Consider the following 25886-nt stretch of genomic DNA (forward strand, 5'->3'; position numbering starts at 1 on the left):
TTGAGACGCGATTCTGCGTCGGTTCGGGCCCTCGCTGGCTGGTGTCGGGTCGCGCGCGCGTGTTCTACTGATTCCCCCAATTGGCGATCCAGTCCGATCATGAATGCTGTAACTGACATCGTCGTCCTCCCGCAGGCACAGCTGCAGAGCCGCGCTTCTCTCACAATGTCAACATCACCGGATCCCGGTTCGGCCGATGGCCATAATATCCCTAGCCCAGACGACTCTACTATTCATGCCACTCCCGTAATTCGAGTCCAAAACGACGCTTCAGATGCTCAGAGCCCACAAAATGACGCGCCGTCGCCCGCGTCGGCCGATGCCGTCGGCTCGCCGGACGAGGGTGCCGAACCCGAGCCGGCCCAGGAAGACGAAGAGATGTTGTCTGACTCGGCCAGCAACAATGACCGGGCCGACGATGGGGACTTCGTCGCCGAGCCCAGCCCAACATCTGAACACAGTAACAACAGCGGCGCCGCCCCGCGTCCTGCGTCCACATCGAGCCGGCCTGCTGCCAAGCGCAAGGCCACCTCGATCATGGATGACGAGTATATCCGGGAGAACCCCGAGCTATATGGTCTGAGGCGGAGTGTATGTTCATATCCCGCCGTTTGCGTATGTGTTGTTGGCTGACTTTCTGTCATCCAGTCTCGCCCTACACAAAGGCGGAAGATCGTGAGTCTTGCTGCCCCCAACTCTCTTGTCGTCCGTCCTGATGTTCTCGGGTTAACGTAGTATCCTATTATGACAGGTTGAGTCGGAGGATGACGACGAGTCCTCTGAATCCGATGCCGCCCCAGCCCGTAAGACGACGAAGAAACGCCGCGTGGAACGGTCCCAGCCTGGTGCGTTTCGATCCTCTTCCTATGAACATTGCTGTCGACGATCGTGGCTGACCGCATGCAGCTTCCAAGCGCGGCACCCCAGCTCGGCAACCATCTATCGACGATTCAGATTCAGATACCTATGGCGGTGCCAAGGCTCGCAGCTTCCAGAAAAAGGCCCGCCGGCAAGAACTGCAAGGCGTCCAAAGATGGTCTAGCCGTCGCGCTGCCCAAGTGTCGGCTGGTACCTATCAAGAAAGCGATCTTGAAGATGAGGAAGACGAAAATATGACCCCCGGCTACTGGGCCGCTGAGGTCGAGGATAATTCGCCCTACATCGAGAAGATCCTTCGTCATCGCCCCAAACCGGGCGTCGAGATCACGCCGGATGTTACCCGACATGATTTCGAGTACTTCATCAAGTGGCAGGGCAAGTCGCACCTCCATAACACCTGGGAGACAACCGAGTCCGTTGCCGGCTTCCGCGGCTTCCGGCGTCTGGAAAACTACTTCAAGAAGGTGGTTGAGTACGAGCTCGACCTGCAGTTTGGCGGTGACGAAATCACCCCTGAGCAGCGCGAGCAGTGGATGCTCGACCGGGAACGCGAAGAGGAAGCCCTCGAAGATTACACCAAGGTCGAGCGTATTGTTGCCGTCCGTGATGGCGATGACGGCCTTCAGTATTTCGTCAAGTGGAAGGGCCTCCAGTACGATGAGTGTACCTGGGAGGATGCTTCGCTCATCCAGAGTCAAGCCCAGGACAAGATCGACCAGTTTTACGATCGGTCGACGCGCTCCTGGCAGTCGGACCGCAAGCAGTCTAACCCGGAGACACGCACCCGCATGATGAAGTTGGAGAAGCAGCCCGACTACATCAAGGGCGGCGAGCTTCGCGAATTCCAGATGAAGGGTCTCAACTTCCTCGCCCTTAACTGGACGCGTGGCAACAATGTCATTCTGGCCGACGAAATGGGTCTCGGCAAAACTGTTCAGACGGTGTCATTCCTGAGCTGGCTGCGCAACGATCGTGGCCAGGAGGGTCCCTTCCTCGTTGTTGCCCCGCTCAGTGTGATTCCTGCTTGGTGTGATACCTTCAACAATTGGGCTCCAGACCTCAACTATGTCGTCTATCTCGGCCCGGAATCGGCTCGTTCGATCATTCGCCAGTACGAGCTCTTCATCGATGGTAACCCGAAGAAGACGAAGTTTAACGTCTTGCTCACCTCATATGATTACATCCTTGCCGACGCGGACCACTTGAAGCCCATCAAGTGGCAAGTCCTTGCTGTTGACGAGGCTCATCGCCTCAAGAACCGCGAGTCTCAACTATATATCAAGCTCAACAGTTTCGGGATCCCCTGTAAAGTTCTCATCACTGGTACCCCTATCCAAAACAATCTTGCCGAGCTGTCCGCTCTTTTGGACTTCCTGAATCCAGGTAAAGTTCTGATCGATGACGAACTCGAGGCCTTGTCGAGTGCGGACAACAAGGGAACTGGTGATGCTGAGCAGGACGAGGCCCGACGCCAGCGCACTCAGGAGAAGCTGCGCGAGCTTCACCAGGCCATTGCTCCGTATATCTTACGTCGTACTAAAGAAACTGTCGAGTCCGATCTTCCTCCCAAGACGGAGAAGATCATTCGTGTTGAGCTGTCGGACATTCAGCTCGAGTATTATAAGAACATCCTTACACGCAACTATGCCGCGCTTCGTGACGCCAGTGGTCACAAGCAATCTCTTCTCAACATCATGATGGAGCTGAAGAAGATCAGCAACCATCCTTACATGTTCCAAGGCGCCGAGGAGCGTGTGCTCAACGGCAGCACCCGTCGTGAGGACCAAATCAAGGGCCTCATTACCAGCAGCGGCAAGATGATGCTGCTCGATCAGCTTCTTGCCAAGCTCAAGCGCGATGGTCACCGCGTCTTGATTTTCAGTCAAATGGTCAAGATGCTCGACATTCTTGGCGATTACCTCCGCATTCGTGGTTACCAGTTCCAGCGGCTGGACGGTACTATTCCTGCCGGTCCTCGCCGTATGGCTATTCAACACTTCAATGCTGAAGACAGCGAGGACTTTTGCTTCCTGCTGTCGACTCGTGCTGGTGGTCTCGGCATCAATCTAATGACTGCTGACACTGTTATCATTTACGACTCCGATTGGAACCCCCAGGCCGATCTTCAGGCAATGGCACGTGCTCATCGTATCGGTCAGAAGAAGCCAGTCAACGTCTATCGGTTGGTCTCAAAGCAGACCATTGAGGAGGAAGTTGTCACCCGCGCGAGGAACAAGTTGTTCCTCGAGTACCTCACCATCCAAGCTGGTGTGACCGACGCCGAGGGTAAGGCCCTCCGCGAAAAATTCAAGGAGAAGGGTCTGAAGTTCGACGAGGCCAAGACGGCCGAAGATATCTCCATGATTCTCAAGATGCGGTCTCAGAACCTCTTCGAGCAGACGGGCAACCAGCAGAAGCTGGAACAGCTCGACATTGATGCCATTCTGGAGAACGCTGAGGTTACCAAGACGGACATTGACGACAAGATCAACCTCAGCACTGGTGGCATCGACTGGGATAACTGGATGCAGGTCACTGATGTCAAGCTCGACGAGAACGCGCTCGACTGGGACCAGATCATTCCTGCCGACCAGCTCGCAGCCATCAAGGCTGAGGAGGAGAAAAAGAAGCACGAGGAGTACCTTCAGAAGGCTATGGAAGAGGCTGCTCCTCGGAAGGCTGCTCTTAAGAGCGCCAAGAAGAGCGCTGAAATCGAGCGTCAGGAGCGCATCAAGAAGCGTTGGCGCGAAAGGGAGGCTGAAGACCTCGAGGAGCAGCGTGCTCTGCTCACTGATCCCCGTCGTCCTCTTGGCGAGAAGGAGACGCGCAACCTCATCCGGGCATTTTTCCGCTATGGCAACTTTGAGGAGCGCGAAGAGGAGATTGTTCATGATGCCCGTCTTACGGACCGCGATCGTGGCTACCTCAAGTCCATCATTGATGAGCTCATTGAGGTCAGCAAGAAGGCAATCGAGGCCAACAACGAGAAGCTCCGTGAGGAAGAGGCCAAGGCTGGCAAACCACTAGCCAAGAAGGACAAGAAGGCTGTTCTGGTCGATTTTGGTGAAGTCCGCAAGATAAATGCCGAGACGGTCATTGAGCGCCCGCCTCAGCTCAAGCTGCTGCGCCGTGTATTGAGGGAGCACGAAAAGGAGCACGGAGATGCTTTGTCCTTCCGTCTGCCAGAGGCCACAAAGGCCGCTTCTTACACTTGTGAATGGGGTGCCAGGGAAGACGCCATGCTCCTTGTCGGCATTGACAAGTACGGCTTTGGCGCTTGGACTCAGATCCGGGATGATCCGCAGCTGGGCATGAAAGACAAGTTCTTCCTGGAAGAGCACCGGGTTGACAAGAAGGAGGAGCGTCGTCGCACTGACGACAAGACCATCCAGTCTCCTGGCGCTGTCCACCTCGTCCGGCGCTCCGAATATCTCCTCTCGGTCTTGATGGCGAAATACTCTAATGACGAAAACGCCAAGAAGGCCGTGGAGAATCACCATCGAAGCAAGAAGCTCCTGACAAACGGCATCCGCCGCAGCGAGCAGAACTCTGTGTCGGCTTCTCCTGCGCCGTCTATGTCGAAGAAACCTTCCCAGAGGGATCGCGATCACCATCGGTCCTACAGCAACGCCAACGACCGCGGCACGCCTAGGCCCGATAAGCGTAAGTATAACGACGACTACGACGATCGCGATTCCAAGCAGAGGCGGCTTGACAGCGACGCCAAGCACGACAAGAAGGCGACCAGTGGCAAGGATCAGAAGGAGAAGCCCAAACTGGACCCCGAAACTATGGAGCGCCTTAAGCGGGAGCGTGCCAGGGCCGTCGAGCGGTTCCATGAGCTTACCAAGATCCCGGACGACAAGATCGATCCCAATGACAACGTCCAGGTCGTCTGGTCTATTCTGCGCCCGCTCCAGGAGAACATTGAGCGGATCATCTACTCCAAGGAACGCGTGCCCATTGCAAAGGAGCGTGCCAAGTTCTTGGGTGCCGAGATTCGTGCCTTTGGTAACTTCCTGCGCGGCCTGAAGGAGAAGAATGGGCCCAATTTTGAGGGGCTTGAGCAGCAGTTCTGGTAGGAACCCTCAAGACAGCCTACAGCATGATGACCTTCTAACGAAAACCAGGGAGTTCCTCTCCGACATCTGGCCGCTCGGTGACGTCAAGGTGTCAGGCAAGCGCCTGCAAAAGATGTACGTCAGCCTTGCCGAGGCCGATCGTCAGAAGGAGGAGGAAGAGAAGGCAAAGGCCAAGAACCCCGACCTCGAGGATGGCGAGATCCCAAGCGACCGTGACGAACCTCCCCGTGAACGCGATCGCGACCAACCATCTCGTCGTCCCCCACCCTCGCGTGACCCTTACCGTGACGACCGCCGCGAGCAGCGCCATGAGGAACGTCGCAATGACCTCGACCGCCGTGCCAGCGATGTGGGCTCCAGCGACGCGAAGCGGCGCGCCTACTACGATGATGACAGGCTCAGCTTCTACCGGCGCCGACCTGATCTGGCTAACAACAGTCGGGGGAGCTCCAACGGTGGTGGGGGTAGCGGGAGCAGTGTACCGTTGAGGCATCATTCGTCTTCATCGTGGCATCACAGTCATTCCCCGCCGGCTAGGAGGAGTCCGTACTAGAAGAGCCTGCTGGAGGATGATGAGTGATGTGGGGAATGTGGGTTGTGAGACAGAGCGTTGTGATTATGGTCATCATATGTCTTTGAAGTCTTTTAAAGACGAGGACAGTGTTTCGTGTTATTCTTCACTCGACACATCTCTTTTACTACTGATTGTTGATTGATTGCATGGCATCGGTTATGTGGCGCAAAAAATATTAGGTCTAGGGTTTTACCTACTTTACTGTTACTACTAGGATCGGAGGTTAGTGGTTATGGGGGGCTGGCTGGATGGAATGGAGGCTGTATGTGATCGATGGATGGGCAGGATTAGGTGTTGTGCTTGATGGATTGAAGTCAACTGGTTTGGGACTGGTTGATTTTGGTTGATGGATTGCGTGAGGTTAAGCTACAACAACAAGCATTCTTAGTATTATCTTATTTTACTGGCTGACTGGCGTTGCCGATTATTGCTATGCTACCTATGCTACACTATTGATCTGCTTGACTGGCTGTATTATGCGGTGATTCTTATGCTTGGAGGTGGACGGGGCGGGGTTTTGTCAAAGGGGGGGGGGGGGGGCCACGGGTTCTGACTGGAGTGGGCAGTGGGTATGCTGATTAGGGGTAGATGTGAATGTGATGATGTATGAGGAGTGAGAGGGTGACAGTTTACCTAGCTGTTACTTACAAGGGAGGTCTTATGACTTCTTTGCTATGCATGCATTACAGATGATCACACGTGAATTATGTGAAAGTGTGAAGGGAGTGAGAAGGTAGAGGAGTAGTTGTTAAGAGGGGACTAAGAGGTTTGTCACTTCATACAGCTGTGGATTCTTATGCCTTAGAGTATTCAGTAAGGCTGGAGTTGCGAGCAACACAATGTTGCTTTGCCATGGCTCATCCTCATCAATACCATCAGCAGAGAAGATCGCTCAACAAGGACTTAAATTCCGATGTCGAGGAATCATCCGTGCACTGTAATCCAAAGCAGAAGACAACAAGATAGATGAACTATAATTAATTCCATTACCAACTACCTCGCGTATACTGGCTCCAATCCGGGTATCGACCTGCGACCGACTGAAAAAAAAAAAAAAGAAAAAAGAAAAAAGAAAAGACATACCTACTCCCCCTGCATGCTCAACTTGACGAGACAAAAGGATCCATCCCTTCTTTATGTATCATGAAGCCCACAAAGCAGCCACGAAACAAAACAATGATCAGCTAAGGAGCAGAGTAGCCCATCGATCCCTTCACACCCAATCAAGTTCCCACTTGATCCATCCTCAGCAGAGGTCCGGGCTCAAGCTGCACGCTTCTCCCCGTCCCCATCCCCGTCACCTGTCCCGACGGAGGCTGCGGTCCTGACCCATCAATCGAAACCACACTCTTCATCGACGCCGTCCCCGGTCCTCCTCCTCCTCCCGCAGGACCCCCTAGCATCGCACTAGCCTCACTGCTCGGCGTAGCCGGCGGATCCACGACCCGATTTTTGATGGTCATGATCCATTCATGCTGCAACAGATCCATCGCCGTATCGCGCTTGGCAGGATCCCGCTCAAAACATCTCTTGAGGAAATCGATCCCCTGTGGCGAAAGCTGATCCGTTGTCGGCAGCGGCGGCGCATTCCCCTGCGCAATGTTATACATGATGGCCCATTCATTATCCAGGTTTGACCAGGGTCTACGGCCGGTAGCCATCTCGAGGATGACGCAGCCTAGGGACCAGATGTCGACGGCGCCGAAGTGACCCGTGTTCTCGCCCTTAACGGCCTCGGGCGACATGTACATCGGGGTGCCGGTCATGGACTTGTTGGGCTTAGTGGAGGTCAGGTCCTGGTTAATCATGGTGCGGCCCTGGCGGGCGATGAGCTTTGCTGCGCCGAAGTCGACGTATTTGATTACGCCGTCGTGGTCGAGGAGGATGTCTAGGGATGTTAGTAGGGAAACTAAAAGGGGTTGGGAAAGAGGGAACTTACTCTCCGGCTTTATATCCCGATGGGCAATCTTGACCTCATGCAAGTAGGCCAGACCCTCCAGCAACTGCAGCGCATAAACCATGATGACCTGCTCATCCTCAATGCGCCCATGCTCGAGCAAATTTGCCAACGACCCGCCTGAGCAGTACTCCATGAACATGTACACCCGATCGCGATGGACCTCAATCCCATAGTACGACACCACATTCGGATGATCCACCGCCTCCAGCACCCTCATCTCGTCCCTAATCTGCGTCGCGATTTGGGGGATCAACTTCGGATCCTGCAGCCGAATCTCCTTGACAGCCATCAACTGGCCCGTGTCGAGGTTCATAGCCGCATACACGTTGCCAAAGGTCCCGCCACCCACAAAATTGCCCTGCTGCCAGCGCATGGTAAAGTTCGTCGCCGTGGACGAGAGCCAGGCCAGCGTCCGATCAATCTCATTCGACACCTCCAGCACGCGGCCCATCGCTGAGCGCTCGAGCAGTATCTGCTTGCGTTTCTCCTCGATATCCGCGAGCTCCCCCAAACGGCGCTGCTCCACAATCTTGGCTGACATCTCGTCGTCCACAAACTGGCCTTGGCCGAGCCGCTCGAGCTGCGCCCTAAGCTCTCCCACGCGCTGACGCTCGGCCTGGGCCGCGACGATGGTAGACCGCGCGCCCATGATGTCGAAGTGCGAGATCAGAAGTGCCATGCACCCTGCCACGTTGGCACGCAGCCGGACCCACTCGTCGTCGCTGAGCATGAGGATATTCCGCCCGCTGGTCATGAGGTTGGCAAACTCAAGCGCCTGCACCGTCCAGCGGAACGTCTTCCTGTCACTAGCGATGCAATCCTCGCAAATAAAATTTACCCAGTCTAGCGCAAGCTTGGTCAGCTTCATGTTGTTCATCGTGCGCCGGTTGTTGTCCATGAGCAGCAGGGAGCGCTGGCCAAACTCGGTGGCGAAGATGAAGCAGGTCTGGATCAGCTCCTGGAGGTTCTGGCCCTTGGTCTGGCGGCGGATGGTCTCGACGCTGTCCATGTAGGCGTTGGACAGCTTGAAGGCGACTTTCCGGATCTCCATCATGCGCATATTGACCTTGTGAAGGTTAGACCGCTGCTCCACGACAAGATCGATGTGCATGTCGACGTTGTCGAGGAAGGCCTTCCTAGCGTTGGTGAGACGCGACTGTGAGCCTCCAGCGATGAGCCGGAGATGGCCAAGCTTGATATCTAGAGGTACTTCGCGGACAGGTAAGTGTAATCTAGGACCGAACCACGCAGGTTGCTGCTCGGCCTTGAGGATGAGAATGTAAGGGTCCGTCGGGTCCTCAGACACAGACTCATACGAGAAGGTGCTCATTAGCCGCTGAATCTCCGATTCACGATTCCGAAGCGACGGCGATGCAATAATCAGCACGCCATCATGCTCCGAATTGCCGGTAATGATCTGAAAATGCCCCGACTCAACCAGCCTTTCCAAAAGCTCCTGCAGCCTCTCCGGCCCAAACGCCACGGCAAAGTCACAAGCATTCTCATAATGATCGCTCAGCATCCTCGAGAAGCGCTGCAGCTTACGCTGGCGCAGCCGCACAGAGTCAAGCGTCTGCTTGTACCGCTTGCCCATTTCTGTCACGGACTCCTTAGCTCTCTTCTGAAGCTCCTTCTCGAACGTTTGGTTCAGGCGGTTGAAAGCCTTGTAGGTCAGCCCACTAAACTGCTCGGCTACCTCAACATCGCCGTAAGATAGGTGGCTTCCGATCTCGTTGCAGAAGCCCCATTCTTGAAGCAAAAGCTCAGCCTCTTTGAAGGTATTCTTGTTGGCGCTGAGCTTCCAGTTGAGCATTTTGAAGTAGTACTTGAGCGCATCGAGCACGACACGGTCAAAATCCTCGTCGATGCAGGGGGGCAGATCCCAGCCCGGCTCCGGCTGAGAAATAGTGGTGTACTCCGCCTTGATCTTGATAGCCAGCTTCAGCAGCACCTGAAACTGCGAGATCATCTGGCCCTGCATTAGGTGGTTATGCTGGACTGACTCCTTCATCTTCTTGGCATACTCCAGTCTGACCTTGATAATTTCCTCAATCAACCGCGACGGGAAGCTAATGAGGGTAAGCAATTCCTCGATGTACGGCGGCAAATGACGCTTCTGAAAGGCCTCTGCATTTTGAATCAGCGTGTCCTTAGCCTTAGCGATGACCATGGAGATGCCGTCCAGCATGCTTTTCCGCTTGAGATGCTTGCCGTCTTCGCCATTGTCTTCGTGCAGTGACTTGAGGCCCTCTTCCTTCATGAGGCGGTCGAGGAAAGATGTCTCGTCGCCCAGGCCATTGCCCTGGCGCGACGAGTCCTTTGGCCGCTGAAAATCGAGATCCTCGTTACCAACCCACTTCTTTAGGATAGCCAGGCGCGTGTTGATCATCTCGTTGACGTTGTACCACGAGATGAGTGCGTCGCACGTTTCCACGTAGGACTGGTAGGTTACGGGTTTGAGAGCCTCTTTGAGAGCCCTGTGTGACGGAAACATGGCCTCGATCTTGTCAATTTTGGCCAGGGCGTCACGAACCTGCTCAACGGGCGGTTTCCCGGCAACACGCTCACCGGCAATCGTGAAGTTGATGACCTCGTTCACGGCGGTATCCAGGCCTTGGCGAGCCTCCTCAATCACCTTCTTCTGTACATTTAGCCGACGACCGCAGGCACGGGCCCGGACGCCCATCCACAGCTCCTGTCTCTTCTGTGGACTATCGGGGGGCTCGCCGTCCGTAGAGTCTATGATGCGCTTCTTCTCCTGACGCACGACGTCGCCCGTTAATACGGTCTCTAGCATGCAATGCCACTCCAGGCGCTCGAGATTCGAGGGAATCCTCAGATCCTCCTCGGTGACCTGACCTCCATCGGTGGCAGCAAACATGATGTGAGCGTCCTCGTAGCTGTCAAATGGACCCTCAGACGAGGGGGTCTCTCCCTCCGAGTCTGAGTCGTGGTCTCCTGAGGTAAAGGTATCAAAGTAGTCGTTACGATATAATTGCTGCCGCAGTCTCCTGATGTATTCGCGCTCTTGGTTGCGAAAGGTAGCTGAGCCCATTCCGCGCGGGCGAAGCACTTCTTTACCATGCGAAACCCCGCTACTGCTCATGTAGCTCGGTTGAGATGACTGTTGAGGCCTACGTTGGGCATAGGGCTGATATGTGCTTGACGGTGTTCGAACAGGGCCAGTAGGACGCTGGGGCCGCGAGGTGTTGCTATTGCCGGTAGAGTATGAAGAGGACTCGCCTGAACTGCGCTGTCGGCTGCTGGGGCCATTCGGGGCTGAGGTGGTTTGAGGATGGGAGTGGGCGTTGGATGTCGACTCGACGTAGCGGCCTAGGGAAGCGAGGTCGTCGTCCTGGTCATCATCCTGGTCGTCATCTCCCGGATGTGGGCTTGAGAGCAGGTCACCTGTGGAACCCAGGGACCCGGTCGAAGCCGAGATGTCCGTGTCGGACGATATGGGGTTTTGCTGGCGGGTCCCGTTCACGGATCTGTCCGGGCGACCATGGTGGTCGTCGCCGTCGGGCTGGGAGAAGCGGACGGTTCGCGGGGAGGTTTCGGACGCCATTTCAGATCTCAAGCCAGGATAGGCCTAGGGTAGGACAAGACTAAACGCTTATGATGGAAGGGAGGGCTGGCGGCGCAACGGCAGAGTTCTGCGTCACCCTCTCGCTCCAGGACATGTGACTTGCTTCAGGTCTAGCCAGCGAGTAAAGTGTGCTTGTCCATCGGAAACTTGCATCGACGGATTGGTCGAGAATGGCAGCCAGCAAGCACCTGCGACCACGCACACAGCGGCAATCCCGACAAGCTGGGCGATGCTGGGCGATGGTGGGCGATGGTGGGCGATGGAATCTGCCAATTGCGATGATCGACGGGATGGGTTTTCTTTTAAAAGGTGGAATGCGATTTGTTGCCCATCCGCACGGTCGCTAGCTGACTCGATCAACGATCCAATTCGACACCAAGCGCTTGACGGACCCAAAGGATGGGTTTCCGTGGCAAGGAATTCAAGCTAGCCACGGTCCACGAGTTAGCGATGCACGGGACGCTGCCGTGTCGATATATCATATCATGTCTCTTGAGCTGTGCGGCAGGGAGCTTTGTGGTTGTCTTGGGACCTCCGACGGGTGTGGAGGATAAGAGCAAACTGTGCTGGCGAATGATTTGCCAGGCTAGCGGTGGACCCAAGCTCGCGCGGGGAGATGAAGATCACTGCTTGGACCCACTCCGATCAGACCCACAACTCAAATTATGCTCCACATGGTCTTGGTTATCGCATGCACTGACTTCAACCTGCCGGTTCTCAGCCTTCTTTCATTTTCAACGTCGAGTTTTCGAGTGTTGTCAAATTTGATAGCTGATAGCGACGATTGCTTGTCTGTAGTTTGACTTTCATGATCAGACAAGTCTCCTTACGGAATTGCCACTCCGAACCCTCCAGAAAGGAACACAAGCAGATGAGCTCTCTGTCCTGTCGAGCAGCAACGCGGAAGTTTTCAGGCCCAAGTTGCGGCTGCTCTTGAACCCGGGTTGAATAAGGTTGAATCATGAGCAGGATATCTGCTAAGAACGAGATGAAGGAGGCTATTTGTTGAAAGGTAATCCCATGGTTGACCTTGTTTTCTGAGTTATTTGGTCAGGTTTTGAAAAGTAGAGACTAGACTAGAATCATGGGAGCAAGACTTTACCACTGACTCTTGCCTACCTCTAAGCCGGACTGGCTCTCTCGACGAATGGACATGCGGTGCTTTCAAATCACCACTTTCTTCTCCTCTTTATAAGTGATTGTGCTCTCCCTTGCAAATGACCTACTTTAGCAACCCCTGACAGTCATGTCTGACACCCTCTTCTCCATCATTGCCCTCGCGGAAGCACGCAATATTATTCTTGCTCTAGAGTCCACCACGTACGCCGCAGCGCTCGGCATTAACTTCTACGGACCAAATCCCGACGACGCAGTCCGGGTTCGGCTCTTAGCCAATGGCGCGTAAATGACAGACGTCAACAAAAAAAAAGCAGAGATTGGGGATCTTGAGGAAGAACCTTTCATTGAGGTAGCGTAGCAGGGCACACGAGCAAATGCCTGGGCCAGGGTGCAGGATCGATTGTCGCTTATCGGTTTCACCAAGGACGGAGGACCTTGCCAATATTGGGGTCTCACTGTGACCTAAAAACAAGTGTATATTGGTCAGGAAGCCTTTGACCCGTGGTTGCCACCTGATCGTGACAACAGCCTATAGCTAACTTGTTGGCAAGCTTCATCAGTCAAGGGAAGAGTATCATAATCGACAATGTTGAGTACTTCAAGAGATACGCCACACCACCGCACGTGGTCTGTTGGCGCACGAGGGCGTATACCCAAAAAACCAAAAAAAACCAAAAACCAAAAAAACCAAAAAAAAAAAAAAAAAAAACAGATGACATGTTTTGCCGCGTGAGCTCCAAGTTGACTAGCAGTCAGAGTCTCCTGGATAATACAGTTCTAAACCACAACGAGAAGACTAAGACGGCCGTGATACTGATCAATCAATCTTTGTGATGCTTCTCGACGCCAGATCCAGAGGAGAGAAAGCCGTGGTACGTTGACCCATCTGACCCAGAAACGGTTGGCATAGCCCGGGAGATTACGACAGCCAATTCCATACAGGCTATGTTAACGACAAACTACAGTAAGCATCCTCAACAAAGCCTTAACTTACCTTCCCACAAAAAAAAAAAGATCAAACTGATTAACGCCCTGGTTGCACCAATGTAGGTCCACCTCTTGGTAGGAAAATGGAACTGTTTGCTGCTCATACATAGAAGATAAGCTATTGCACTACAAGAAATTGAGTCCCAACTTAGAGCAGATACATCAATAGACTTATTTAAGTTTCACATGAAGCTGTTGAGAACGGAGGGGAGGCTGGCTGCCCCGCTGTCCCACTTCATTGTGCATAAGAGCACCATGATTGGCTGAACTTTGGCGCGTCCATGTCCATCCGCCAATTAAACGCCACGACGCGTCCACGTCCGCGGCAGATGCAATTAACGAGAACACGCGCCGCGCTTGTACCTCTCCAGGCCCTGACCTCCCAGACCGACCAGACCAAACCGACAGAGTCCACTCTAAAAATATAGATACACCCCCCTTAACAAATGCTTTAACACCGTTTTATGTTATCCGAGTTTCCCTTGTTGTCATTGTTCATGATATGATCCCTCTCATCTCGACCATGCGCCACTGAAACCTCGCCGTCGTCTACCCTTCGCCATGTCTGCTGCCGCAGGGCCCGGTCCTGGAGCGTCGCGTCTTTCTTCACCTCCTCCTTCTCTTACTAGGCCGTCGAGCAGAGCTGGTCCTTCGTCTTCGTCTCAGCCCTCGACCTCAGCCGGCGTGCCAACGCCTGTTAGCAATGGCGATCTGAGCCGTCGCCAGGGCTTGCCTGACCCAGGCTCGTCTGGCTCGGCGTCTGGCAAGCGCAAGAGAAATGAACCTGTTTTGGGGATGGACAGCTTGTTGAAGGCTTCTATCGTGCTGAAAGTGAGTGTACTTACGATGTCCATGAACCGTTATGGTCGTTTATACTGACATGACTACCCAGCCCTATCCCTCAAGCCTGACCGTCAAACCCCGAATCCTGCACCCCCTCATGCTCCTCCCCCGCGAACATCTCCCTCTCTCTGCGCTCGACCTGTCCCAACCCCACGGCGACTTCCCCTCGAGCCGCCTCTTCGAGTCAAAGATTAAGATTCTCGACCTCGAAGGGCGCATGGGCTCGAGTGTGCTCCTCGCGCGCTCCGAAACAACAGGCCTGATCTATGCCATCGAACCCGCCAACAGTACCAACAACGGTAACGGCCTATACGTTCTGTGCAAACTTGGTGCCTGGGTGGACATCGGGCAGTTGAGCCAAAAAGCTCTTGTCGCCTGTCGCGAGCGCTTGAAGCCGAAGAAGCAAATGAAAGCCGAGGAAACCGATCTGCCCCTGACGACGCCACTCTTGTACAAGGAGAACAAGAGGCGTAGGTTGGCAATTGAGGAGATTCAGAGTATTGTGAGTAGTAAGAGGGCGGAGAGCCAGGCGGCGAGGAGTCGAGCGTCGAGTGTGGTTGGGGCGAGGCCGCCGAGTGTGCTGGGAGATGCGAGAGTTCCTCCTGAGGTGTCGTTACCGGAGAAGCAGGAGACTCAGGCCCCTGGTCAGTCGAGTTCACCTGCTCCTCCGCCGGCGCCGGCGGAGAGTGTTGCCCCGTCGTCGAGCCCGGCGAAGGCGAGTGCTCAGGATGCGGCGCAGGAAGATGATCCGTTTGCACAACCGAGCGCAGAGGAGCTGTTCCAGATTATCAGAACTCAGTATATGGAGGCCTTGTATCACTCCAAGGTATGCTTGCGATCTATTCTATTCCTTTTGACACAAAAGACGCTGACTTTGGCAGGGTTCACTGGCATACTTCGCAAAAGGCCCCCTTTCAAGGGCCAGAGCTGCCTTCCAGCACAGCACCGACTCGAGGTTTTCTTTGCAGGACCTCATTGATTTCCTCAGAAGCCTCATCATAAATACGGTGCTCATCGACAAGAAGTATCGCGAAACGATCCCTGAGATAGTAGCCAGGATCAAAACACTTGTCGATGACTCCGAGAAGGGCTCTAGGCCGAAGAAGAGGAAGAGGAAGAAGCCCAAGCTTGGGAAAGATGGTTTGTATCCTGGGGAGATCGAGCACATCAAAAAATGGTGGACCGCTCTCCAGCCTCAGCAGCGTGGAGTCGACGACGATGATGATAAGATCATGTCGGCAACGGAGACCAAGTTCCACATTTCCTGCTTGAGGAGAAGGGAGACTCAGCTGCAGATCATCCTCATTCTCGAGATCTTGGCCCTGGAGGCCCAGACTCAACCTCCTCAACAAAAAGATTCCTCTAACGAGGTTCAACAACAAGGCGGGGAGCCCCAGGCTGTTGACAGGGAGAACAGCCAGGAACCGCCGGCCAAGAAGCGCAACAAGCACAACCTGCCTGTGCTGCTCGACGTCCACGCTGACCGTCTCTGCATCTGGCAGACAACAGCCCTAGATGAGGTCAAAGCCTTAGCTGAGACGCAGGCCATCGCAGACGGTGAGGGTGCTGAGAAGCCGAAGAGTGCTCATTCAGACCCTCTGAGGGATTTCTGTGTTGATATTATCATCCCTTTGTAAGTCTCCTATCGGTTCCGGCATTTCACAAGACGAAAGATGCTGACAACCCAGCTTCTCCGCCCGTCTCCCCAGCCCCTGCGACGCCCTGAACCGCAAACTCGGCGGTCCCATCGCACAATCCCCTCCTAAACCCAAGGCTTCTGCCGCCGCAAAGCCAACCGGCATCACTAAAGCCAAGCCCGGCGCGCCCGTCAAGCGTGTATCCTCCGCCTCCAAGCGCGACAGCAGCCGCCGTTTGGAACGTGCCCTGTCAGTTGAACGCAGCCGACGTAGTGTGTCCCAGGGCCCTGCTACTGCCATTGCTTTGATGCGCTCGGCTAGCAACACCGTGGTTCCAGGGTTGAAGCGTGAGGCTAGTGAACCCAGGCTTCTGGGAATCATTTCATCTAGGCCGGAGACTGCAGGTGGGTCGTTGAAGGAGCGGCCGGTGAATATGTTCCCGGGTCGGTTGGGACCTAGTACCGGTAGCAGTACGACTGCGAGGTCTAGGGCTAATTCCAATGCCAATAACAACGCTGGAGCTGGCAATGAGACTAGTTCTGGGAATAGCGCAGAGGATCTCCGAGCCAAGCGCAAGGCCCAGGTCGAGGCTGAGCTTAGGGACGCCATCTCGACGCTGAAGAAGCCGAATCGTACGGCAGCTGTCAAGGAATACGTCGAAGCTGCCGAGAAGAGGGCCCAAGCGGCCGGTCAACTCAAGAGTACATACAACCCCCCCCCCTCCCTCCTCCTTTTTTTCGCCTTTCCTCCATATCACAACGTAACCCAACTAACTTGAGCAGAACTCAAAAAACTCGCCCGCCCCTCTTTATCATCAACAATAGTTAAAGCAACTCCCGCCAATAACCGCTTCAAAGACGCCCTCTCTGTCCCTCCCCAGCCGGCGGTCATCGCCCCGACCCCCCCACACAACTCCACAACCGCTGCTACCTCTACACAAGACGCAATTCCTCCCTCCAGTGCCTCGATCGTCCCCCAGTCTACCCTTCCCCGCAAGTTCACTAACAAGCTCTCTGCGGCGGGTGACCGGGTGCAGGCGACACCGTTGCGTTCTTCTCTGTTGAGTGGAAGAGTAGATGAAGAGGGGGATAATATCCCTCCGTCATCGCCTGCTGGCGGGATGTTTGGGAGTTTGTTTGAGACGCCTGTTGCGGCGAGGAGTCGGGCGGCTGCAAGGGGGTCTGCACTGGGGGTGATGCAGGATACGCCGGTTAAGGGGGGAGGGTCGGCGAGTAGGTTGTTGTTCCCGTCGGCGTCAACGTCATCGGGTGTGGCTGGAAAGAGAGGGGCTAGTGGGGGGTTGGGGTTGGGGGATGGGAATGCGGTTGCAAAGAGGGCTGAGGAGAAGAGCAGTGGGAACAATCAGCCTGCTGTGAAGAATGAGAAAGAGAATGATGGCGAGGGTAAGGGGCTGAGTATTTATCAGAGGCTGGGATGGGATCCGACGGATTTGGATGATATTGACATCCTTTCTTGACGGAACTCCATCTGTCACTGATAGTTTGGATCGGGTTGTCATTGAAATCAGGGGTTGTGCTTCATTCATTCACTCATTCACTAAGGGGTCGATTTGGCTGGTTGGTGGTTAGGCTTGGTGTTCACTTCGTTTAAAATACCCATCAAAAAGCACCGCTTGCTACGTACATAGATGACTCTTGGTATGGCATAGCATGTGTTGAGACGGGATTGCTATTGCTGTGAGGTTTCTTTATCAAAGGAAAGGAGCATGCATTAACTTGGCGGGTATCGGAGTACATGGCATTGATAGCATGGGACACATTCATTCACGGGATTTGTAGGTAATTTAGCCAGGTGAAAAAAAAAAAAAGGAGGTAAGCATGGGGTATCGGCAGGGAAATAGGGAATGAAAAGCAATATAAAGCTCCTTGTAAACAGCAAGTGACTGTGACACCCTGGCTGACAATGAGAGGAGTTAGGTTCCTTCACATCTGCATCATGATGGGAACAGCCTGTAAGTTCACGTATCTATCAACTTTTGTATTCCTTTCCCAGTCCAAGTTGCTAAGACACCTAAACGCCTGGAGTGTGCAGAGAAAATACTAGGTAGGTAGTCCCATAGCAACAGCACCATATACTTTTCCGGCTGAGCTAGGGCGGCATCATGTACCAACCAATAAACAGGAACAAACAACCCAGAAATCCTCCCTCCCTTTTATCACTAACCCCTCTCAAGCCTCCATCTTATCCCCCTCTTCTGTCTGTTCTTCATCCCCCCACAAACCCGCCAGCTTGAACTCCTTCGCCCACTCCGTCACAATAATCTTCTGATCAGGCGCGACCTCCTGATCCGCAATCTTCCTCACTACCTTACCCTCATTACCCTCCTTGACCCCCTCGACTGCAATCTTAGGCGGCTCCGTCCACCCTTGAATCCTCCCGTCCCTCCAATCCGTGACAACGGTCATCGCGGCCGCCTGGATATTCGGCACTCCTCCACGTCCCAGCCTGCCACGCTTGCGCGCGACTTGCACTAGGAAATCCATCGTCGCATCGCCGCCTTGGGAGGGGTCCTTCAGCAGGGGCGGGATGTCGTACACTTGCATGAGGCGGTCCATGAGTTCGGGGGTAGCCGACAGCCGCTTGAGCAGGAGTGTGACGGCTGGTACGGGGTCCTCGATTTGCTTTGGCGGGATGGCGTTGAGCAGCACAAGATGCGCATGCGCTTCGACGGGGTTTTTCGGGATAAAAGTTTGCGAGGAGGCTGTGCTGGGGAATACGATACCCGGCGAATCGAGCAGGGTCAGCTTGCTGTCGATCTTGACGGCGCGGATGGCGGTCGTGACGCCGGCCTCGGCGCCAGCTGGGCAGGGGGTGCGGCCGCCGCGGGCAGAGCCGGGAAGACGGGAGAGCAGGGCGTTGATCACGCTGGACTTGCCCACATTCGGGTAGCCGATCACGCCGACGGCAATGGCACGTTTGAGGTTGCGGGCTGCGGCGTAGGCTTTGAGCGCGCGGAAAAGGGCCGCGCTCGTGCTTTGAACGGTGATGTCGCGGTGACTGAAGGTGCGGGCGTTAGGGGCAGGGTTGGAGGCACGGAGAGGGAGGGTAGGGAAGAAGCGCCGGAGGTAGGTCAGCCAGCCTTTGAGGACGGGCGGAGGGACCAGGTCGACTTTATTGAGGATCAGCATGAGTCTCTTGCCACCTCCAGCTGCGGCCATTACGGCCTGTTCGACGTCGTGCGAGCGCGTGCCCTCGGGGTCGCGCGCGTCGAGCACGTACAGAATCACGTCGGCTTGCTCGACGACCTGCTTAAAAACCTTGTCGTAGGCCTTGCGAGAGGTAGCGCCACCGTGGACTTCGGTAATGACGCCGGCATCGGACCCGGCATCGCTGGCGTCGTCGCTGTCGTCTTCATCATCCTCGTCCATCTCCGACCCGCTCTGCAACTCCTTCTCATACTCCTCAGCCGCCTTACGAGCGCTACGCACAAGCGCCGCGAGAGGGTTGCTCTCGTCGACATCACTGCCATCCTCGTCCATCGCATCGTCCAGATCGAGCTCCTCCTCCCGAATCATGTGCTCATCGTCCTCCTGCATTTGCTCGTCATCCTTGTTGTCGCCGTCGGCACCCGTCTTGGCCGCTTTGGCCAGCTCCTTCTTGCGCAGCAGCTCCTCCTTGCGCCGGATGCGCTCCTCCTCGATCTGCTGCAGCAGGCGCTCCTTGTAAGGGAACAGGTTCGGGATGCCCGGGTCCTTCTTCAGCTTGCTGCGCCATTCTGGGTTTTTGCGAGCAAGCTTACGCTCTTTGCGCTTTTTCTCAGCCGCGCGTTTTGAGATCTTGGCCCGGAGTCGGGTCGTCTTCCTCTTAGAGGTGGGCTCTTAGATGAGGTCAGCCCGGAATTTCAAGTCGAATTTTAACGTGTATTTGCCATCGGAAGCAGGGCAACTCACTCTTTGGCTTGTTTATTGTTCCGGCCATTTTTGTAGATTTTTCTGTTTGCTAAACCCCAACACTTGAACACCACCACAGTCACGATGCTCATCGAGGACGTCGTGATTGATGTCGAAAAAAATGCAGTGGAACTGCTCTCTGCAAAAGTTTGTGCCGCTGCTCACCGCCCTGACAAGGCGGCTTATCAGCTTATCGCGGACCCATAATCCCTCCGTTAGTGACCCTGATTCCAGGGTCTGCTGGAGCCAGCCCTTCACTCGTTTTGGCTGTGCAACTGACCGCCTTTCTTTCTTCTGCACTTTGACAATTGCATCCTTGTCACTGGGAATTTTGCAGGCGGCGCTAGCGGAGAGAAAAGCGGAGTTGCCGAATTGACATCAGGGGAAGTCGGGGAACTGAGGGGAAGTAGGGCGGGCTCACTGGTGCTTGGGATGACTCCGCCATTGGACATGCGCTGGAATTCAGAGATTGGCTTGGAGGGACCCAACATGTCGGCCCGATCGGCGCTTTTATTATGGTTCTTGGATTTGAAATCTCGATGGCTTCTATCAGGACTTCATATTGGAGTTGAAACAGTGTTTAACTTGCAAGGTGTCATCTCCAGCCGTAACCAGACAAACCTCGATATATCTATTCTTAGAGCATCTCTGTTTTGTACCGTTAGCTCTCGGTTCGAGGGTAAACAGCAAGCCTCAAGACTTCGAGCATATCTGTAACCCTCAGTGTCTGAATAAGCAAAACGCAATCACCATGGGCAGCACGGAACATTCTTTTTCAGCCCCTGCCGAGACAGTCGTCTTCGACGGCCTGCTCTTCGACATGGACGGCACTATCATCGACTCGACCGATGCTGTCGTGAAGCATTGGGAAGCGTGAGTGACTCACCCTGGCTATCCAACCTTTCACCGATCCTTAAGTAATCCGATAATATAGAGTCGGCAAGGAGATTGGTGTCGACCACAAGGTCATCCTGGAGTAAGTGCACAATTTGAATCAACGCTTGCAAGCGTGATCAGAAACTGATAGGTTTAATCAGGACTTCCCACGGCCGCCGCTCCATCGACATGCTCAAGATACTGGCCCCTGAGAAGGCCAACTGGGAGTGTAAGCACACCTCATCCCCCTGGCTTACAAACTCTGGGCCATTCTCATGCTCCCGTTCACACCTCCTTATAACGATGAGCCCAGAAGTCGCATTACAGTTATGCTGACCTCACTCTACCCAGATGTGCAATACATGGAGGGTCTCCTCCCCAAGCTTTACGGCGCCGATGCGGTCGAAATTCCTGGTGCTCGTGCTCTGCTGGAGGATCTGGTTGCTCGGAATGCCCCCTGGGCTATCGTTACCTCGGGGACTGTGCCGCTTGTCACTGGGGTATGCTCCTTTTTTTTTCCATTACTTACCCCTGATGTGCTTGGTCTATGCGGCTTCCTCACCAAGAGCTCAAAACTAACTATCTCCCTAAAGTGGCTAACCGCCCTCACCCTCCCTTATCCCACCCATCTAATAACCGCCGAATCAGTCACCAACGGCAAGCCCGATCCAGCCTGCTATCTCCTCGGTCGGGAACGTCTGTCCCTCTCCTCGCCTGAAAAACAGGTCCTTGTGCTGGAGGACAGCCCGGCGGGTATCCGCGCGGGCAAGGCTGCGGGATGCAAGGTCCTTGCTGTGGTGACCAGCCACACGATCGAGCAGGTTCTGGCGGCGGAGCCGGACTGGGTAGTAAGGGATTTGAGGAGTTTGAAGGTTGAGGAGGTTGATGGGGGGAAGGTTAAGGTTGTTATTGAGGGAGCTCTGGTACGTCCTTGAACGAGAGGGAAGGTAGAGATGGTTGTTGGGGGTCAGTGGAGGAGAATATGGAAGTTAGCAGAGATGGGATAGAAGCAGGGTCGGTGATGAAGCTTAGTTGTTAGGTAGAAGGCTGGGTATTGTAAAATCTCACACTTTGTGGATAAACTTGGTTAGGAACTTACTGAAGGAGCACGGCCGGTCCGCGCTCATGAACAAGCTTCCTCAACCTTACTCTTGGTTTCTTCAAGGCATTTAGACATACATACTACAAATGCTTCCGTTCATCATACTGGAAGAAATCTGCTGCTTCCTTACCTACACTGCCTATGTTCCCCCACTAACACAGATGATTTATATGAGAAAGCGACAACCTTACAAACTTGCTCCAACCTAGCCCAGCTGAAAACCTGCGCTAGTGACGACGGCAAATCACTTAAGAAGCCGTCTTAAAGCCAGACTGGTAAACATTTAGCCGGGATTATTCTTGGTACCTCTAGTCTTCCAGAACTTTTCTTTCATCAAGAAGTTGTGAGAAGCTGTGCATTTTAGGAGGATGTTGAGGCTTGATAGGAGCAATACTATTAGCACATGTGCTCTTGTGCATGGCAAAAAAAAAAAAAACGGACCATTAACAGCCCCAGTCCCGATGCTATTTTTGCTCGTATGTAAACTGACACCAAATTTTACCTTCCAGAATGTGGCACTATTTTCCCTCTCCTCAACATTCCACTTCAAGCAAATTCTCATCATCAGATTAACCTGTTTGGCTATGGGCCGGGCCGATCGGTGCGGGTGCAATGCAGGTGACGAGGAAAATGTACATGTGAAAACGCATGCCCAGGCTTAAAATGGGCAACTAAGCTTATCGGCTATAATCTCAGACTATTGGAAATATATTGAAGCACATCCATGGGAACAAGGAAACCACAAACACGTGCTTGCTTGACAACGAACGAACACAGCGGGACGGGCCGCAGCGAGGCTGCATCCGCATCTGCATTTCATTTGATCGGCTTTTTTCCAAGGATGTGTTGTTTGTGGTTGTTGAGGTGATCAATGATTTGCATATGCTGTAGTTTTGGGGGCATGTTCCACTTGTGGCTAACGACCTTCCTACTTGGTTTAGGGTGTGCGAATGGGACGGATGATGCCCACATGGGGGATGATGTCATTGTTGGACTATTGATCAGCGATGGGGAATAGATGAAGGGAAGGGGGGAAGAGGGGAATTGGAGGAGACTGGTTCATGGTGATGGAAAGGGTATAAACTGGATGTTTACACAAGATGCAGACTTCGGGATCTTCATGGATGCCATGCATCAAATCGACATACCAACATTCACATCACATCCAAAGGATTGGATTCAAGGTTTTTAGCAGCACCAAAACAGGGTAGGCATTTCTCTGTTTTCACCCTCCTGCCTTCTCGCTTTTGGTCTTCGTAATACATGTTTCCAAAGAAAAAGTCAAATCAGAAACATACTATACACAGGAGTCTGTTCCAGACTTCCTACCCTGACTTCACTCTTCCATCGTTCACACCATATATCAAAAAGAGCCGGCTGTTCAAACCCGTCGCTCTGCGTTTCACTTTCAACTCAATGCAATGCTTATCCTCCAATCTGTCTCCTCCAAAGCTTCAATCGATCCTCGGCTGAGGCCTCGGAAAAACACGACCAGAGCAGCCAAGATAAAGCACCATGCCTCCCTCCAGAGATTTCGACCAAGCCTGCAACTTCGCCGATCTGTTCCTATCCAAACGATTCTCATTTCCTTTCCAACACATTTCCAATCCATCCGTCCATTCAAGAAAAATCCAACCCAACAAAGGGGTATATTGGTTTCAAATCAATCAGTCCAATCCAACGGGAGCTCCTGTCGAGTAAAACGGAATCCGTAACCAAGGTGAAGAATAAAGGGAAAAAGAGGAAAAGTCCAGGTCAGGTATGTCAAGTCGTTTCCGAGCTGCCGCCACGCTTTTGTGTGTACCCATTTATCATTACATTACCAAAGAGAAAGTACTGTCTTGTGTGTGCATGTGTTGTTTTCTTGTCGCTTGTCGCTCGCTTGCATGGTTTCGTTGAACTGTCGCCAGAAAAAAAAGGAAAAGAAAGATCCCTCTGGAGAACGCGGGTAAGAGTATGATATGAAACAAGGAAAAGACAGGTAGGTCAGAAAGCCATCCCAAGTGAGGGATCTTGCTCGCCGAACAAACTTCGGTGTTTGTTCTTGCACGGCTAGCTGCAACCGGTTCTCACAACCCCTCTATAACTCCTAACGTCATGACTTGCCAAAGTCTTGAGGAGTGACATTCTGCGCGAACTGGAACTGCTTTGTGGGCTGCTGCAATGTCACAGAACCCATCGGTCTAACAGGTGCGACAGGCGATGACTTTGCTGACGAGTCTGTCGGATACGTCGACTCCGGGAAAGGATGGTAGTCAACGCCCGAGGGGTTGCCGGTATAAAGGCTGGTAGTTGGGAACACAGAATCAACGGCCCCTGTCGTGGGCGGGAAAGAGGGTGTCTGCGGCTGGCTGGCGACATAGCCCGGAAGTTGCTGCTGCTGCAAGGGCGGGAAGTCGAGCTCAGAGCTGGTGTGGCTGACCAGACCAGGGGTTTGGAGGGGATCGTCTTGGGAAGTGGGCATGTACTTCCATGTGGGGTCGAGGGAGGAGCTGGCGGAGAAATATGGGTCGTTGGTTGTTGGGTTTGCAGGGGTAAAGCTCATCGGTAGGCCGGGAGTGTTAGGCGGGGAACGGACGGCGACATCGCCAGCGTTATAGAGAGGAGGCAGGCTGTGGATAACGGTGCTTGTACCGAGGGTTGTGAAGGGATAGGTCGACTTCTCATCATCAGTGGAGGAAAGGCTGGCCGTGGTGGCGCCCACAACGGAGTCGGTCAGGCTTTGACCTGGGAAACCCTCTGGGCTGAGAGGGGATATGGTGCCGTTAAGGGAGGGCATAAAGCCGGCTTGTGTGCTCTGAATGCTCTGCAGGAGGACCTCCTTTGTCCGATCCATGGCGAAAGGTGAGCGAGGGCCCGAACCAACATAAGATGTTTTCTGCACACGGCCGCAAAGGGGACCTGTCGCAGAGGAGATGCGCCTCAACGGGCTGGCCAAATCGCGCCTTTGGGCGTCAGGAGCTCCCGTCTTCGGGCCCGAACCGACCCGAAGGGCTGACAACCCGAGAGGGGCCGGGCGACGAATCTTACGCCGACCGGCAATATCAGCAGGCGGCGGGGGGGACTTAAAGCGTAATGAGGACACAGTGGAAGGCGAATCGGGGATCGCGCTCGGCGATACCCCTTCTGACTGCGCTAAGCTCTCAGTTGAAGGCTGGTGCCTGAGGAATTGGTTGTCAGGGTTGCTCGGGGCAACTGCAGAGATCATGTCACTTTGGAACTGCGATACAGTCGGAGTCGAGAAGTAGTCTGGTTCAGGGAACGGGCTGAATGCTGCTGCCTCGCTGATAGCGGTGTCGCTGTGCTGAGAAGTGACGTTTTCGAGGACTGGAGGGGGAAACCCATCCACAGAACCTCGGTCGGCTGGCTGGTAGTCATATGCGGTCGTTTGAGATTGCTGTAATGTCATTTGCTGCTGCATCGCAGAATGATTCTGGCTCTCACTATATGAGCCGTTGGTCATGGGCCGCGGCGTCAGCTCACCGGCTAGTTGAGACTGAGAAACTGGTGACACGGAGTTCTCAACTTTGACTTGAGAGAAGTTGTCACTGGTCGACTTGAAAGAATATTGGTTGGTCGGTGCACTCGCAGGCTGACTTGATGACGGTGAAACTTGATCTCCAGCCTTGCACTCAACGGCCGGCTCTTCAGCCTTTATCGTAGTGTTCGCCTCGCTCTGAGGGGCATTCGATGTCGAGGAAGAATCCTGCTGCTTATCCTCATCCTTCGAGTCACCCGCAGCTTCTTGATTCTGCTTTTCAGCAGCCGCTTTGGCAGCCGCTTCAGCAGCAGCCTTTTCCCTCTCTCGCGCTTGCTGTGCCTCAAACTCAGCAGTCTTCCGTAATTGCTTCTCCTTGGCCCGGCGATTCTGGAACCAGTTCTACCCCAAACCATGTCAGTACTCAAACATGCGCATGCAAGAAGGGGAAAAGGCGAGAGGGGAATCGCCTGTGCGCAAACCAACATTTATCCTGGGGACCTCAACGCCCATCTGCTCGGCCAGTTCCCGCTTCACACTGCTGCTGGGCTTGGGATTCTTTGCGAACTCGCTCTCGAGCAGCTCAACTTCGTCCTTCGCTAACCTCGGCTTGGGCTCCGTTGGCTTTGTGAGAATTGCTCCTTGAGGCAAATACATTCCACGTTGGTATGCATAGTAGGGTGCCGCAGTCCAGTAGGTGGGTTGGTAGGCCGGGTGTACTTGGTACTGAGGGATCGGGGGATGCACAACTGGCTGCGTAGGTCCATAAGTGGGCGGCATGGTGAGGGCCGGTGCTGCCGCATAGCGCCGGCCCAGGGGATCCAGATAGCTGTTGTAGTTCATATCCAT

At 54.1% G+C, this 25886-nt stretch overlaps 6 protein-coding genes across 6 annotated transcripts; 3 read left to right on the forward strand and 3 right to left on the reverse strand.

Annotated features, from left to right (window-relative positions):
* Nucleotides 1-99: 99 nt before the first annotated feature.
* Nucleotides 100-5514, forward strand: CTHT_0059890 (uncharacterized protein; the record flags this gene model as incomplete). The annotated part of the gene is made up of 5 exons (XM_006696244.1): nt 100-591; nt 649-675; nt 752-845; nt 907-4957; nt 5010-5514. The coding sequence occupies 5 exons, from the start codon at nt 100-102 to the stop codon at nt 5512-5514; spliced, it is 5169 nt and encodes a 1722-aa protein (XP_006696307.1).
* Nucleotides 5515-6758: 1244 nt separating this feature from the next.
* Nucleotides 6759-11063, reverse strand: CTHT_0059900 (MAP kinase kinase kinase-like protein; the record flags this gene model as incomplete). Its single annotated transcript, XM_006696245.1, has 2 exons — nt 6759-7423; nt 7475-11063. The coding sequence occupies 2 exons, from the start codon at nt 11061-11063 to the stop codon at nt 6759-6761; spliced, it is 4254 nt and encodes a 1417-aa protein (XP_006696308.1).
* Nucleotides 11064-13751: 2688 nt separating this feature from the next.
* Nucleotides 13752-17147, forward strand: CTHT_0059910 (uncharacterized protein; the record flags this gene model as incomplete). Its single annotated transcript, XM_006696246.1, has 5 exons — nt 13752-14021; nt 14083-14859; nt 14915-15666; nt 15722-16371; nt 16453-17147. 5 exons carry the CDS (start codon nt 13752-13754, stop codon nt 17145-17147), a joined length of 3144 nt encoding a protein of 1047 aa, XP_006696309.1.
* A 712-nt stretch (nt 17148-17859) lies between these two features.
* CTHT_0059920 (putative GTP binding protein) lies at nt 17860-19609 on the reverse strand (the record flags this gene model as incomplete). The annotated part of the gene is made up of 2 exons (XM_006696247.1): nt 17860-19508; nt 19582-19609. The coding sequence occupies 2 exons, from the start codon at nt 19607-19609 to the stop codon at nt 17860-17862; spliced, it is 1677 nt and encodes a 558-aa protein (XP_006696310.1).
* Nucleotides 19610-20332: 723 nt separating this feature from the next.
* Nucleotides 20333-21824, forward strand: CTHT_0059930 (Dl-glycerol-3-phosphatase-like protein; the record flags this gene model as incomplete). The annotated part of the gene is made up of 6 exons (XM_006696248.1): nt 20333-20454; nt 20516-20557; nt 20619-20686; nt 20809-20957; nt 21051-21380; nt 21774-21824. 6 exons carry the CDS (start codon nt 20333-20335, stop codon nt 21822-21824), a joined length of 762 nt encoding a protein of 253 aa, XP_006696311.1.
* A 1830-nt stretch (nt 21825-23654) lies between these two features.
* On the reverse strand, nt 23655-25886 carry CTHT_0059940 (putative homeobox protein; the record flags this gene model as incomplete). Its single annotated transcript, XM_006696249.1, has 2 exons — nt 23655-25439; nt 25524-25886. 2 exons carry the CDS (start codon nt 25884-25886, stop codon nt 23655-23657), a joined length of 2148 nt encoding a protein of 715 aa, XP_006696312.1.

The sequence above is a fragment of the Thermochaetoides thermophila genome (assembly GCF_000221225.1).
Source record: "Thermochaetoides thermophila DSM 1495 unplaced genomic scaffold scf7180000011821, whole genome shotgun sequence".
NCBI lineage: Eukaryota > Fungi > Ascomycota > Sordariomycetes > Sordariales > Chaetomiaceae > Thermochaetoides > Thermochaetoides thermophila.